At 54.7% G+C, this 15365-nt stretch overlaps 1 protein-coding gene and 1 non-coding gene across 3 annotated transcripts; both read right to left on the minus strand.

Moving 5' to 3' along the window:
• Positions 1–6792: 6792 nt before the first annotated feature.
• Positions 6793–14161, minus strand: LOC136142424 (melanoma-associated antigen D4). Of its 2 annotated transcripts, XM_065900545.1 has the most exons (13): positions 14123–14161; positions 12952–13359; positions 11876–12706; positions 11285–11491; positions 11116–11179; positions 10808–10887; positions 10326–10417; positions 9606–9685; positions 9479–9521; positions 8991–9053; positions 7893–8007; positions 7179–7621; positions 6793–6999 (listed from the first exon to the last, which is right to left on the minus strand). In XM_065900545.1, exons 2-12 carry the CDS (start codon positions 13159–13161, stop codon positions 7187–7189), a joined length of 2220 nt encoding a protein of 739 aa, XP_065756617.1. In that variant the 5' UTR covers positions 13162–13359; positions 14123–14161; the 3' UTR covers positions 6793–6999; positions 7179–7186. The 2 variants fall into 2 exon arrangements, with proteins under 2 accessions (XP_065756617.1, XP_065756616.1); XM_065900544.1 differs by lacking the exons at positions 6793–6999; positions 14123–14161 and having other exon boundaries at positions 7187–7621; positions 7893–8052; positions 12952–13161.
• LOC136143169 (small nucleolar RNA SNORA11) lies at positions 8254–8382 on the minus strand. Its single transcript, XR_010657866.1, has one exon. It is a non-coding gene; the product is annotated as a small nucleolar RNA SNORA11 (small nucleolar RNA).
• Positions 14162–15365: the final 1204 nt, after the last annotated feature.

Consider the following 15365-nt stretch of genomic DNA (forward strand, 5'->3'; position numbering starts at 1 on the left):
CTACACCTATTCTATCTAGAAATCTCTGTGTTTTATTTGTAGGGTTTAGAATATTCACATTTAGTTTAAGTAGAAATAGTATTGGCTTTAAATCCACCATCTTATTTCAAGCAGATTTCTTTCTTTCCTTCTTTTCTTTCTTTCTTTCCTTTCTTTCTTTCTTTCTCTCTATCTATCGTTCTTTCTTCCTTCCTTCCTTCCTTCCATCTTCCTTTCCTTCCTCCCTTTCTTTCCTTAATTTCTTGATTTGCTTTTTCATTTTTTCTTTCACCCCATTCCCTTGCCATCTTATGTATTGCTGACGTAGTTTTCAGTATTCCATTTTAATCTACATATTTATTACTTATTCCTTTTGTTTTATATTTAAGTGGTTCCTGTAGAAGAGTATACTATACATATTTAAATTTATTTATTTATTTATTTAAACATCTTTATTGGAGTATAATTGCTTTACAATGGTGTGTTAGTTTCTGCTTTATAACAGAGTGAATCAGCTATACATATACACATATCCTCATATCTTCTCCTCCTTGCGACTCCCTCCCACCCTCCCTATCCCACCCCTCTAGGTGGTCACAAAGCACCGAGCTGATCTCCCTGTGCTATGTGGCTGCTTCCCACTAGCTATCTATTTTACATTTGGTAGTATATATAAGTCCATGCCACTCTCTCACTTCGGGCATTTCATCTTCAAAGAATAAGATTCCTTACACACATGTATGCCTTTATTTTTATAATCCCATCTATTTGCTTTTGTTTCCATACAGTTTATTTATACATATATTATATCCCCGATAATGCATTGTTATTTGTCTTGAAAACATTCAGTTAACTCTTAAAGAAAGGAATCTTTTAGAAACCCTTCCCCTCCCCCCCTCCACATATTTAACCATTTCTATAGGTATTTGTTCCTTTGTGTTGATCTGGGCATAAATTTGGCGTGGTTTTCATTCATCCTAAAGAAATGCATCCAGTATTTTCTATTGTACAGGCCACTGGTGGACAATTCTAGTACTTTTTTTTTGTTTGTTTGACTGAAAAAGGCTATTGCATCATTATTTATTTTATTTTATTTTTAAATTAATGTTTAGTGACATAGACTTCTTCTGGACATCCCCTTCTAGGAATTTCAACACTTACTTGTATAGCTTCTTGTAACCACCATCACAATCAGTATTCAGAACATTTCTGCAACCCCCAAGAAGTCCCCAGTGCTATCCATTTGTAGTCATGCTCTACCTCCATGCCTAACCATGGCACCACCAATTTGCTCTCAGTCACACTAGTTTTGTCTTTTCAAGACCATCCTACAAATGGAGCCGTTTAAAAAGTAACCTGAGACTGGCTTCTATCACTAAGCATGATGTTACTGAGTTTCATCCACGTTGTTGACTGTATCAGTAGTTCGTTCCTTTCTACCACTGAATAGTATTCAATTGTATGGGAATAATGCACTTTGTTGAAGGACGTTTGGGTTGTTGCATGGTTTTGTTGATTATGAACAGATCTGTTGTAATAAACGCTCGTGTACAGGTTTTTGTGTGAACTCACGTTTAACCTGCTCTAGGGGAAATACTTCAGGGGTGAAGTTGTTGGTCACGTGGCTAAGTGTAAGTTTAACTTCATGAGAAGCAGTAAAACTCTTTCCATAGTGGCTGTGCCACTCTGCATTCCCATCAGTAACCTGTGGTAAATCCAGTTGCTGCCCATCCTTAACATCCTTTGGTATTGTCAGGTGTTTTTTCCTTGGTTTGTTTCTTTGCTTGCTTCTTTCTTTCTTGTTTTGTTTTGGGTTTTGTTACGTTTTAGCATTTTTAAATAGGAAGACAGGTATTTCACCTTAGTTTTAATTTGCATTTGCCTGAGAGCTAGGGAAGTTGAACATCTGTTCATGTGCTCAGTTGCCACCTATATATTCTTTTTATTGAAGTTGTCTCTTCAGATATTTATTCCACTATTTTCTTTCCGTTGAGTTTTGACAGTTCTTTATATATCCTGGATACAAGACCTTTGTTGGATATGTAATTTTTAAATACATTCTCCCAGCCTGGGATTTGTTTTTTCAAACCCTTAACAATGCCTTTCACAGAGGAAAAGAGTTTTTGGGTGTCATACCTGAAACATCCTTGCCAAACTCCAGGTTGAAGATTTTGTGTTATTTCCTTCTAAAAGTTTTACAGTTTCATGTTCCTGGTTTATATCTAAGATTCATTTTTAGTGGGTTTTAGGATAAGGTGCGAGGTTCTTTTTCTTTTAGATGGACGTCCAGTTGCTCCCACACGTATGCTGAAAAGCCAATCCTTTCTTCATTCAATTGCTTTTGCACCTTGGTCCAGAACGAATTGGCCATATTTTGTGAAACTAGTTCTGGGATCTTCCCTCCAATTTATTTAATTGTGTGTCTGTTGCTTCACCATCGTCACACTGACTTTTGTTTACTGTAGTTTTATAAGTTTTAAATGAGATAATGTGACTCCAATTTTATGCTTCTTGTCACAGTTGTTTTGGCTATTTTAGTTTCTTTTACTTTTTGTACAGGCTTTAGAATCAGCTTGTTTATACCTACAAAATGAAAACGTGCTGCTGGGATTTTTATTGGAATTGCATTAAACCTATCGATAAATTTAGGGGGAACTGACATCTTTACTACGGTCAATATTCCAATCCATGATCGTGGTATGTTCTTCCGTTTATTTAGGTCTTCTTTTATTTCTTTCCTCAGTGTTTTGCAGTTTACAGAATGCAAATACTATGTGTCATTTGTTAGATTCACAACTAAGAATCGCCCTCATTTGTGAGTGGTATGTGGTGTTCCTCTCTTAAGTTTCATTTCTCCCAACGCTGTTTTACTAGTATCTAGAAATATGATTGATTTTGTGCTGTAATCTTGTATCTCGCACTCTGGGTAAATTCACCTACCAGTTCTAGGAGATTTTGGTGTATTTGTGTGATTTCAACAGAGACAATCAGCTTGTGAATTGGAACAATTTTAATTTAGTCTACTGATTTGTGCCACAGCATGGATGAATTTCCAAAGCATTGAAGCAGAGGGAAAAAAAGGCAGACACAAAAGGTTACATATTGCATATTTATGTGTATAACAGGCTCTCGTAAACAGCATTCTAACCTGTAAGCAATATAGAGAGGAGATCAGTGGTTGCCTAAGGCTGGATGTGGATGGTAGGGAGTCACTGGGATGGGGCACAAGGGAACTTTATTAGGTGATGGGAAATGTTCTCTTTCTTGACTGAGGTGGTGGTTACATGGGTGGTAGCATTTGTCAAAGTCCATGGAACTGTACACTTAAATGGATACAGTTTTGGTGGCCAGTGACTATTAGTTTCATTTGGAGGAGCTCAGTTTGCAAATGAGCGAACACCCAAAACGTGGACCTCTGATAAGGAAAATATTCAAGGCTTTAGCAGTCATTGCAATGTTCTCCTTGTGGGCAGCAAGCAGGGGAGTCTCGCCAGCCTCTGCAGGCCTCCGAAACCCACACACACACAGAAGGACAAAGCATGCTTCTGACAAGAATGTGAAAGTACAGCTGAGGTTGGACATCGGGAACGCCCTTCTGCATTGATTCTTGCCCTTGCCCTTGTCCCTCCTGCCTCTGAACCTTGTGCCTGGGGCCCTTCCCCCCACGCCCCCCCCCCCCCACCGTGTTGGGAAAGGAAGCAAGAGGAGGAGATTTGTGAGGGTGGCCTGATCCCAGGGCTCATCCTCTGTGTCCTGATTCTGGGTACTGGGACCCCTCAGTGTCCTAAAGAGCTTCAGAGACAAGCTTAAAGATAATTTGTAGCTGCTGCCTTCCCGAAAGGCCCATGATTATCTGGCTTTCAGCTCTCTCAGATTCCTGGCTAAAAGCAGTGCGCTGCTCATAGTGAAGCTACATCTTCCCACGTCTTCCCTCCCTGCTTTCAGAAGGCTCACTTTCGCCTAGACCTGATCTCTGATGCCTCCTCCGTCCAGGCTGCCTGAAGTAGCCACATGCTCTAATCGCTCCTGTTTTCCGGAGGCCTCCTGCAAATGAAGACTTCTATGGACAGTGTAGGGGAGTTCATTTGCTTCACACCCTCATCAACTCTTAGTATCCAGTCTTTATAGTTTTCTTCTTTCATGTGGTCATTGGGTGTGTGCACCCCATTTCACTTCTTGAACTTTGTAACCCGTGGGTAGGTCACCCGTTTCAAAATATATTGCATGTATTTGCTGAACCCCATACTAGGGCAGCTGGCCTGGAAAGGGACTGTTGTGTCACCCTCAGGTGTGCGAGTCCATTTCTGATGAGGATGCTGAAGCGTTGGCCTCTCCAGGACACAGGAGTGAGGATGTGTCGGGAGGCTGGGTGGGCAGTGGCAGGCCTTAAAAGCCCACGATGAACCTCAGGGGCAGGGAGACCGTGAAGGGTGGGGTGCTGGCTCAGTGAAGGGAGATGGGGAGCTGTATGGGTTGCCCGGGTGGTCAGGAGGGTGGGTGTCTGCAGAGAGGGGTGAGAGTTGGGGGTGTCACCCCACGACACTGTGAGTCCCTCGAAGGCAGTGGCAGCAGACTGCAGTGGGCAGAGCACACATTTGGCCTCAAAGCGTCCTGGGCTCGAGTCCCAGCACTGCCCTCTTCCTGGCTGTGGGACGTGGGGCAAGTGTCCTCCCTCTCCGAGCCTCAGTGTCCTCATCCATGGAATGGGCCTGATCATCACCTCCCATCAGGGCTGTCTGGTGAATGACGTCAAGGCCATACGAGTAGTGGCCTGCGAATATTCAGAACGACGTTATACATAATCGTCAGTAACTGGAAACAAGTGAATCGGTGAGTGCTTGTCCATCAACAAGTGTCCCAGGAGTCAGAGGGCACAGGCCTGGGCTGGGGAGAAAGCTGCGGGAGCTGCCAAGGTGCACGCACACCTCAGCCACGGCCCCGCCGCATAGTAGGGCCTCAGAAAACAGTTGCTGAGACCTGTTGTGGGCCTTTGTGGAAGGGCTGAGGTTGGGGCCGGGAGGGAGGCCTGCCTTGGTCTCATGTTTGCCCTGTGGGTGAGGAGGTCAGCCGTCTTCGAGGTGACCATCCTCAGAGATTCAGGCCCCTTCCAGGTGCAGGTTTCTGGGGGACCCAGTGTCTTTCCGCGATCCCCAGTGCCCTCCTTCCTCCCTCCCCACCCTGCTCTCAGCACTGCTCCCTGCAGAGTGTCGGGGAGCAGGGCCCAGGTGAAGACAACCATGGGGAAGGGGGTGGAAGGGGAGAGTGCTGCAAGCCTGGAGGCCTGGGGAGGTGGTACCTTCCCCAGCACCCTGTCTCTGAGGGCTGCTCTCTCCTCCTTTCTAGATGAGCTGCCTTATCTCAGGTGTCCTCTGAACACAGTGCTCCAGCTCATCCCTGTGGCTTGTGGTGAGTGCCCCACCCTTGTCCATGACAAGGCAGGTGCCTACTGCGTGCACAGCAGGGTCCTGGGAGGTCCCAGGGCAAGGGAACCAGAAACATTCCAGTGTCATTCATCATGCCAGGGCTGGGTTCCCAAATCCCGGGCCGTGGACCGGGAAACCTGCACCTGGAAGGGGCCTGAATCTCTGTCGGAATCACAGAGTGTCCACAAGGCCAGGCATCAAGCCCACAGCCAGGGAGGCAGAAATCAAAGCAGCAACAAATAAGGCAGAAACCCGCGTGAAGCCTGTCTTTAGGGGAGGGGGGTCCATACAGAGCCTGCTTCCTGGGGGTGCGGCCTGGGCCGTCCCCTCAGCAGGTCTGCACTAGAGGTGCAGTGCTCTGCTGCTGCTCTCTTGCGATCGTTAATACATTTTGAGCCAGGTGACCAGAGTTTCTGTCTTCCACTGGCTCTGGCAAATGATGTAGCTGGGTCTGGGTCAGGATCCGGGTCTGGCTGAGGGAGCAGGACCACTTCTTGGGGCAAAGAGGCAAGCGGGGGGTGGGGGAGCTGGGCGGGCTGGGGTCCTTACACTACTCTCTCCTTCCTCTTAACCTGGAGCCCTGTCCTCCAAGCTGTGGACGTCACTGGGGGACCCAGAAAAGCCCGAGATGGCCCCTTCCTGCTACGGAGTCCTTCCCAGGGTTCCAAAGTGTCTCTGCCCTCACTGTCGTGCACCTGGGGAATGAGAGTTCTAGCCTCCGCCCCCGCAGGGATCACGCAGCCCTTGAAGACACAGAGACCTAGGCTGGCCTTGGCCTCGCCGGGAGAGCCCTGCTTCCATGGAGAAGAGCCCCGGAGCCTCCCAAAGGGCCTCGGGTCATGGTCACAGGCAATGGGCTGTCCAGGTCTGCCTACAGCTTTCTTTCACTGAATCGGCTCTTGCGGCAGTAATGGCTCCTCCTTCTACCTGCTGGAGGGGTGAGAGTGTCACTGTGAGGCCTACCTCATTGTCCTTAAGACTCGGTCTGAGGGAGGAGGTCCTGAAATGGTGTGGATGATGAGGGAAGGATTCCAGGACAGCGCCTCCAGAGATGGGGCGGAGGTGGGTCCTAGGGGATGTCTGTGGATCCCGTCCCTTGGTGGGAGGGACGGTGGCACCGGCTCATGGCCCTCCACCCCACCCCTTCTCCTGAGGACCCCCACTGGCATTTAACCGGGGCCACACAGTGTAAGAAATCATGAAACTGTATGGACCGGAGCCCCTGGAAACCCTTGGCCTCCACACTCAGCTGGCATCTCCGCGCGTCCCAGTGCCTGACCCAGCCACACCCGCCTGCCTTTTAGGGAGAGGCGGCCCCCGCCTGTCCCGGAGGGCCTGACCACCGGCCACTCAGAGCCACACCTGCCCCGGAAAAGGAGAAGACGTCCGACTGATTTTGCAACTTTAATGCAATACTGATACCCAAAACACGACAGCACGACAAAAAGCACACAGGAAAGCAGGAAGGGCAGAGAGCGCGTCATCTGGCATGCCATCTTCCATGGACGGGGAGTAGCTGCCTAGAGTGCTCTGTCGGGGAGGGGGCAGAGGAGGCACTCTGGCTCAGCAGGGGGCTGCTGCAGCTCCTCAGCGCTGCCTGGAACCGGGAGACACAAAGGCCAGAACACAAGGGTCAATACAGGTGAACCGTCAGGGATAGGAAGAACAAACTGAGTGTCCCGTCAGGCTCTCTTCGTTCCCCCATGACACCCCAGGCCTTCCCCTGACTCCTCCCAGTCCCTCCACACCCCATCCTTCAGAGTCTCATCTAATGACCTCCAATCTTACTGAATCCAGGAGAAGAAGCTGGCACTGGTTCTGGCGGCGTTTCTGGTCCGGATGGTGGAGCTGGTGCTGGGGCCATCGAGCATGCTGGTGCTGGCCGCACCATTGGTGCCACTGCTGACGCCAGCCCTCCAGGTGCCTCTCCTGTTGGCACGGTTGCTATTCAGAATGTACTGATGGTATCTGGCCCAGAAAGCGAAGGGGATCCTGGACCAGGCGTCGCCAAAATCTCCGTCCTCATCCCAGGTCAGGAGCTCGACCTGTATGTCGTCCCAGCTCCACCGTCCAATCAGAGCTTCCTCCCCGATGTTCATCTGGGCCCTCATCTGGGCCCTGGCATGTTCCTCAGCCATATCCACATCCATCGTCTTGAAAGCATCATCCACAGCCTCCAAGAAATGAGCCCTCCATTCCCGGGGGTCTCGGTTCTGATACTGCGGTGGAAGAACAACAGCCGTCGGAACAGCTACCCCACCTCGCTCAGCACCTGCTTCCTGCCATACGCCCTCCTGAGCGCTTTGCAAAATCATGATAGAAACCCACACGACTGGAATCGGGCTCCCATTATTCTGTGCCAGACCTGGGATTTCGCCCCACCCACTCACTACGTCTGTGAACTTGTGTCAGTGACTTAGGAACCTTTCTGGGCCTCAGCGAACCAACGAGGTATGGGAAACTCCAGCCAGAACAGAGGCTCTGCCTTACCTGGGCGATGAATCTCAGCACCCTCATCTTGCTGGTCTCGTGGCGGGCGCGCAGGCCCCAGAGGAACTCATACTCGGGTGGGCTGCTATTGGGGATCTTCTTGTATTCCAGGTACCTGCGTGAGAGAGGAAAATAAACTTCTGCTTCCAGCCAGGCAGACCTGTTGCTGCACCAGTGGCTCCCAGGTGGCCCCTTCCCAGCCCCGAGGCTGCAGCTTGGCTGCCGCAGGAGGCCTGCCCTGGCCCCGCAGCCCTTGCCTCGCTCCCACGCTCACTCCCAGGGGTTTCTGCCTCCAAAACTGAGGTGCTCACACCCTTAGGCCACTGGTCCTGCCCAGCAGCCACGTGGAGGTGCAGGGGGCACGTGTAGGGTATTTGTTCATAGGAAGGCCACGAGTTTTGTGCCCCTTGTCACAATAACCCAGGTTCCTGTTGGGTGTGTTGTAAACAGAGGAGCCATTTCTTCAGGCCCCCTGCTCTGAGCACACCCCACCATGGGGCTCGTCGAGCACGGCCTGGCTGAACCCTGGGACAGTCCACCCTAGAAAATGACTGTACAGGAAGAAACAGTCAACCAAGAGCAGTGGACTCCATGCATACTCTCGACCATCTGTGTGTGTGTGTGTGTGTGTGTGGTGCGGGGGGCGGGGGTGGTGGTGGTGAACATGCATAGGGGCCTGTGTGAGGGCACACGAGATCTCCAAGCACCGAGGATGGGGTGGGCCTGGGCTAGAAGGTCAGCGGGGCTGGACTCCAGGCCCAAATGGGCCTTATCCCAGCCGGAGCCATGTCAGGCTTCCACTCTCTGAGCCCCAGGCTCCTGAGATGTAAAGCCGGGGACACTGCCTAGAGGGCAGGTGCTGAACGAGATGGGGGCTGTACCACCCCACCCGGTGCTCACAGTCAGCATGTGCTCCCTTTCCCCAAGCCTCCCTGGAATTGCCCTCCCCCCAACGCTCACATTCCCCCCCACCCCACACTCACACCAGACACCCATCCCTCTGGTGTTAAGACATGGGCTGGGGAATGGCTTCCTCAGGCAGAGCAGCACACGAGGAAGGCCTGAGTGGGAGGCAAAGTGAACTCAGTCGATACTCACTTCTGCTTCACAAAGTCCTCTGTAATGAGTTTCCTCAGATCGCCCAGGAATGGGTGCCTCACCCTGAGTGCAAGGAAAGGAACGCATGACTAGAAACAGTGGCAGTGCCCGGGGTGGGCGGGAGCACTCCCAGCAGGACTGAGAGCTTCCCAGCCTGTGGGGTGTCCCCATGGATGCCTGGGCCGGCAGCAGAGGCCAGATGGCCACTTGTCAGCGACGCCCCAGGGACGCCCCAGGGGGCTTTGACGGAGCCCCCAGGTCCGATGGTTTCTCTTAGTTCTCATCTGGGAACAGAGAAGGCACACGGAGCAGAGGGGGTGCTCAGTGTTCAGGACCGTTTCCCCACGCACCCTGGTGGGACCCTTTGCGCTCTACCTAGTCCAGGACGCCACACCCCGCAGAGGCCACTAGGCCACTGCAATCCCGGGGCCTCTTGTGCCCAAGGACAGACACACTGAGGAGTGGGAGCCGAGAGACCCCAATCATACCCGGGGCGCAGTCCCATCTTGCGTAGTGCCTCCCAGAGGACAGCTGCGAGGGGAGATGAGGTACAAGAGTTTAGCACACGAAGGTGAGATGGCGGGCAACCCCCCAGCTGCAGGTCCAGCCACTCACCCTCGCTGGCACGGTTGCCGTTCATGAAGATGACGCCCAGAATCACCAAGAGGAGACTCAGCCTGGGAGTGTCCTTGGTCCTGAAGGTGTAGAAAGAGGGATCCTGTCCAGCAGCCATTTGCCCGGAGGGACCACAGCCAGCTCACTCAACTAGCCTCTCCCAGATTGCTGGGCTACAGGGCAGCTCCTCCTACTCTGTATGGCTTGCGCTACCTGGTCCAGACAATTCATTCCTCGGCCTGAGACTGAGTCCCTTCATCCATCAAATGGGGATGCTAACACCTCCTCCCAGGGCTCTGCCGAGGATGGGGTTAGGCAGGGAGCAAACGGTTGGCAACCCTGTGTCCAGAGGCACATCCAGACCTTCCCTGCCCTTTGCGCATTGCGTCGGGAGCACAACTCCACTGGAGAGCACCCCCACACCCCCGTCCCCCTCCCGAGGCCCACTCTGCCAAGCCCTGGCCAGGACCTTAGCAGGGAGAGGCAACCAAGGAGCTTGCTTTCCTAGAAAGATGGGGGTGGGGAAGGGTGGGCAGGGGCGAAACCCGGAGAGCAGCAAATCCTCGGCCCAGGCTACTGCCCCTGCCAGCCCTTAACTGCTCAGCACCGCTAACTCTGGGTGGGAGCCGTGCTAGGCCCCCCAACCCCACTTTCCCGTTTCTCTGAGAGGAGCGGGGAGGCACCACCAAGGAAGGCCACCACCCTCCTGTGCTCTCTCACTTTCCCAGGAGGCGGGCTGACGAATCCCGTGTGCAGACAAGAATGTAGAGGTGTTCTTCCTTGTCGATTTCCTTCAGGTGGATCCCAAACTTCTACATGGGGGAGAAAACAGAATGTGAGATCAAACATCCATGTTGGGTGTCCTGCAGGCAGTCACTCAATTCCCCGTTAGAGCTTTTCCTTGGCGGGGAGCCCCAAGCCCTGGGGGAGGAGGAAGAAGAGAGGCCGCAGAGGAAGTACCCTGTGGGAGCACTGACACTGGCTGAGACAATGGGATCCACCTCAGGAGACCACAGACACTCAGTGAGCACGAAGGGCAAGAAGGAGGGAAGGAGGCAGGCAGAGGAAGCTCCCAGGTGGAGAGGCCAGGGAGGGCTTCCTTCCAGAGCACATAGTCCTGCCCTTGGGCCTCGAGGGGATGCAGGGGGCAAGGGTTCCCTGCAGCCCCTGCTCCACAGAGCTGCCCCCGGCCCCGCACCCACCTTTTCCAGAGTGTACGTTGCTCGTTCAATGATCTCAGGGAAATGTTCATCGTATTCTCGGATGACATCCTTCAGCATGTCTGCAGGAGGGGAGGGGTGGGCAAAGCACCGAGACTGAGCAGGGGCCACAGAGCTGCAGCTTTTCTGTCAGCCCTGCTGAGGGGAGCACACTCAGGACCCCACACCGTGCAAATGGAGCCATCAGCCAGGCCTGATGTGTGTGTGTGGGCATCTGCTGGGAGGCCCAAAGGGCAGGGTTGTGGGAGGGGGGAAGGGCAGAGCTCAGGGAGGGGGCACAGGTTGCCCACCTGAGCGCTTGATGGGGATCTTCTTGTAGTCTTTAATCATCAGATATTTCACCAACTTATTTGCCTGGAGAAGGAGGGAGCACACGGGTAGACCAAGGCGTGGGCGACCTCAAAGAACAGGCCCGCAAGGGAGGAGAGGAGCGAGATGGGGGAAGGGCAGGCTTCTTACCCTCTCTTGCAGAAGGGTCACATTGCGGGGTGGCAAGCACAGTACGTGCCTTGAGGGTACCTGGGACCTCAGGGCCATGGGGGGCCGAGGGGCCATCTGAGGCCGCACAGTCGTCAGTGCGGGCTGCGATGCCCTCCAGGTCGGTGGGACCGCAGGAGGCTCTCTCTCCTCCTCGCTGCTCTCATATTCGTCATCCAGGTGCTTGGACTGTACCATTAGACAGAGGAGAGACTCAGGGCTACCAGGCTACCCGTGCAAAAGCACCTGGCACACATCTTAACCAGAGCAGGTACTTGGAGATAAGGGTAGTAGGAACAGCGGATGACACGTGCCGAGTGCTTACTAAGTGCCAGGCACTGAGCCAACCGCTTCTCCCTCCAGGCCCGAGGGTAGGGACTACGTGGAGTAAAAACATGCTAGTCAACCTGTCTTGGAGAAACATGCACAAGCTGAGAGAAGAGGGGAGGGAAGGAGAGGGAAGGAGAGGGGAGGGGAAGGGAGGGGATGCGGGGAGGGAGAGGAGGAGGCGGAGAGGAGAGGGCCCAGAAAGCAGGGGAGCAAGGGGGGTTGGAGAGAGCAGGGAGGTCTCACCTTCTTTGTCCTCTTGCCTCCCATCCTGGCCCAGGGCTCCGCACTCTGCTGAGAGGTGGCAGCTGCACCCTCAGGCTCAGGGATGCTCGTGGCCATCTTGGCCTTGGCAGCAGCTGCTGCCACAACATTCTGAGGCTCCACCCACCGAGTCTTGGCGAGAGCCTTCCCAGACTTGGTCGTCTTTGGCCGGGTGGCTGCCCCCTCCCCGGCAGAGGCTGCCTGGGGCCCCCCGGAGGCAGCACTGGGGCCCTCTGTGGCAGCCTCTTGGGCCGGGGCGGGTCTCTTGGGGCGTGGGAAGGCCATGCCACTGACACCTGCCGGCTGGGTGAAATCAAAGACATCGTTCTGACCCAGGAAGGCTGTTTTGGGCCGGGTGGCATCCATCTCACTGGCACGCGGGGCCTGGGAGAAAGCACAGGCCGTACTAGGGCCCTCGGCAGCAGCCTCCTGGGCCCGGGAGGATGTCTGGGGCTGCGTGGACCTTGCTGGAGCCCCGGAGGTGGCCATCTCGCTCTTGACTAGCATCTGGGAGCTGTGCGGAGAAGCAAGGCTTGTCTCAAGGGTGGCTGCCTGAGCCTCGGCAGCGGATGTCATGGGCTGGGTATCGCCTCCTGAGCCCTGGTCTGTGGCCACTGAGTGGTTAGCGACCACCTGATGGTAGGTGGCACGGGCAGCAGCAGCAGCGGCCCGAGCAGCTTGGTTAGAGGAGGCGGCCCGGGCTACGTTGGCAGCACGGGCAGCCGGCTCGTTGGCAAGTGTTTCTGGATCCATCCGAAATGCCTCCAGCAGAGTCCTGGCCAGCATAGGGTTTTCAAGTTCCCAGGGCTCATTCTGCAAGACCAGGGAGGGGAGGGCAAGGCAGACAGCTGTACGCACTCGCCCTGTGCTGGCCAGCCCCCGACCAGCCCCCAGACCCTCCCAAATCTCCCTTCTCCCAGCAGGAGAGGGAAGGTTTGGTGAAGCTGGGCAGTCCTTCCCCATTCAACTCCAGCCTTCACCCACCCCCTCCTCCCATCCTCCCTGACGTCGCAGGAGGGAAGGCCCAGGGCTAGCAGGTGGCCGACAAGGGGCCTCACCGCTAAGATGCGAAAGCCTGGACCCAAGCTCCCAAAGGCTCTGAGGATACGGATGTCAAAGCTGGTGAGGGCTCCGTAGCCTCCAAAAGCACCAAATTCTTCATAGTCGTTGCCTTCAACCATGTCTTCCTCCCCGACTTCATCACTACCCTCGTCCATGTCTTCAACGTTGTACCCTTCAGATTCTTTGTGGTAGCTTCCCTCAGCCATGCTGGGGGTCCCAAGGAGAAGAGAGCTCAGCCTGAGAGGGACGGGGAGGCCTCTTCACGGGGAGGGGTGCAGGACCCAGCAGGAGGCCGGATCTCTCAGGAAGTGGGGAGCTGCAATCATCAGGTTACCAGGCAGTGTAAGGTCGGGGTGGGTGGGGGAGTGAAGGCTGCTGGGGTAGATTCCCTCAGAGACAGAGCCCTAAGAGAAGGATAGAGGAGGTTGGAGGAGTCCCTACACTGAAAGGGGAGTTTAGGACAGGCAGGCTCCCCGGCCCAGCGGCCGGATTTGAACAAGGGGTGCATTGGCAGGCCTGGGTCCAAAGAGTCCCATAGGAGATGCATTGAGAGAGGGAGAAATAAAGCGCCTGAATTTAATGCCTGGAGCAGGGGGCCAGGACGGTGGGGAGGAGATGACATGAGAGGGCTGAGACAAACGGGGACCGCTGGAAGCTCTGGGAAAATGAATCCCAGGGACCCTCTAAGTGCCGGTGGGGGGATTCAGCTGATTCAGGTCTAGGTTGGGCTCATACAGGAGCGCTCAAGGTGTATGGGGTGGGGGTCTTCGGGCTAGGTGAGGCTCGAACTGGAGCGCTGGAGGTCTCAGAGGCCAGGACTGCAACTCCAGGAAGGGGGCAAAACGTTCAGTTCCACTGGATTGATCTCAGAGTGTTTGGGGTGGAGGTGGGGCCTCCGCTCTAAGGAAGCTCAGCACGGAGCACAAGGGTCTGTTAAAGGGGTTCGGATGGTGGGCTCCGGTGTAAGGAGGGCTCAGATCGGGGAGCCTGCGTCTGACGGCGGTGGAGGGGGGAGGCTCCTATCTAGACCGCGGGTCTAAGGGGGTTCAGGTTCTGCGTGCTTGGGCTTTGTTCAGATCCGGGGGCGGGGAATTGGGGATGGGGAGGGCACAGCGTACCCTCGTTCCACTCGCTCTCTCCCGGTCCTGTCTGGGGCTGGATCCTTACCTTCCCTGGGGCTCCAATGGCGTCCGTCCTCAGCACCAGGAACCCCGCAGCCGCGCCCTCGCCTACTGCTGCCAGCACAGCAGCTCCGACCACCCCGCCCCTTTTCTCCGCGCAACGCGCCCCCCCTCCCCGCCGCGCGGCTGAGCAGCCTGCGCATGCGCGGACCCCTCCAGCCGGCCCGCTTTCCCAACAAAAGCCTTTCCTACCAGGTCCCCTGTGCGCATGCGATTCCGCCAGTGGGTGGGCGGGGTGGGGGGCGTTTTCTCCTTCCCGCCAGATTCCCCTCACCGTTCCCCACCTCCGCCTCCGCGCCCCCGACCGCAGGCGCGGGCACTCACACCCTGTACTGCGGTTCCAACCCATCCATCATATACCCTCAGTCCCCCCACTTTTGCACAATGCTTCTCAGCCCTGCCCTCCCCCTTGCCTCTAAGCTCCTCCAGTGTGGTCTGGAATGCACTGAGCCCTGCTTCCCCAGCGTGACCCCTAGGTCACCAATACAGAGGTCTCTAGCCCAGTCTGCAACTGCAACAAGAGAAATGGAAATGGCGAGAGGACACCAGTTCCCTTTGTGTTCCCCTCCACTATCCATCTCTAGGGCCCCCAGACACACTGGGAACATCTGCTTCCCCAGCCACTCTTCATGCAGCTTGTGTGTCACAGCCTGAGCTGTGCTGGGCATTATCTTCCTCTCACAGCAGCCCTGGGAGGTGGATGTCAGCATCCCCATTTTACAGATCAGGAAGCTGAGGCACAGACGGACACATCGCACGACATAGACAAGGCCACAGAGCCAGTAGGTTGAAAATGCAGAATTTGGGCCGGGGTCTCGCTGACTCCAAAAATCCATGTTCCGCTAGCACTGGCCCCGGGGACTGAGGCACCCTCCCTTCTTCAGTTTGAGCAGCAGATCCACCCCACCTCTCCTGCCCTGTCAACATCTGTCCCAACAAGCCAGGTTTCTGTTCTCTGAGACCTAAGCTCACTCTCTGCATTCCAGGGGGAACAGGTAGGAGCCCCAGGCCCACCCCTTGCCTGCTCTATGTGGGTCCATCCAGGTGTGAGAATTGCTCCTTGGGGTCCACTCCCTGCTCCGACTGTCAGGCCTCTTCGCTGTGAGTGGCACAAACACGCTGCCTGAGGCCTTCCTGGTGCCCACTGGAGCAGCCAGGACAATCAGGCACTTGTGTGTCTGAGCCATGGCAAGCCCTGATTCAGAGTAAATGTTTCGCCTGGTTCCTTC

Source organism: Phocoena phocoena, chromosome X, assembly GCF_963924675.1.
Source record: "Phocoena phocoena chromosome X, mPhoPho1.1, whole genome shotgun sequence".
NCBI classification, from domain to species: domain Eukaryota; kingdom Metazoa; phylum Chordata; class Mammalia; order Artiodactyla; family Phocoenidae; genus Phocoena; species Phocoena phocoena.

Coding starts and splice junctions, on each gene's coding strand:
- LOC136142424 (XM_065900544.1), bottom strand. CDS start 13,161: ATGGCTGAGGGAAGCTACCACAAAGAATCTGAAGGGTACAACGTTGAA. Junction 11,492..11,875: donor GAGGCAAGAGGACAAAGAAG/GTGAGACCTCCC, acceptor CTAATGGTACAG/TCCAAGCACCTGGATGACGA. Junction 10,418..10,807: donor CAACGTACACTCTGGAAAAG/GTGGGTGCGGGG, acceptor TCCCCCATGTAG/AAGTTTGGGATCCACCTGAA.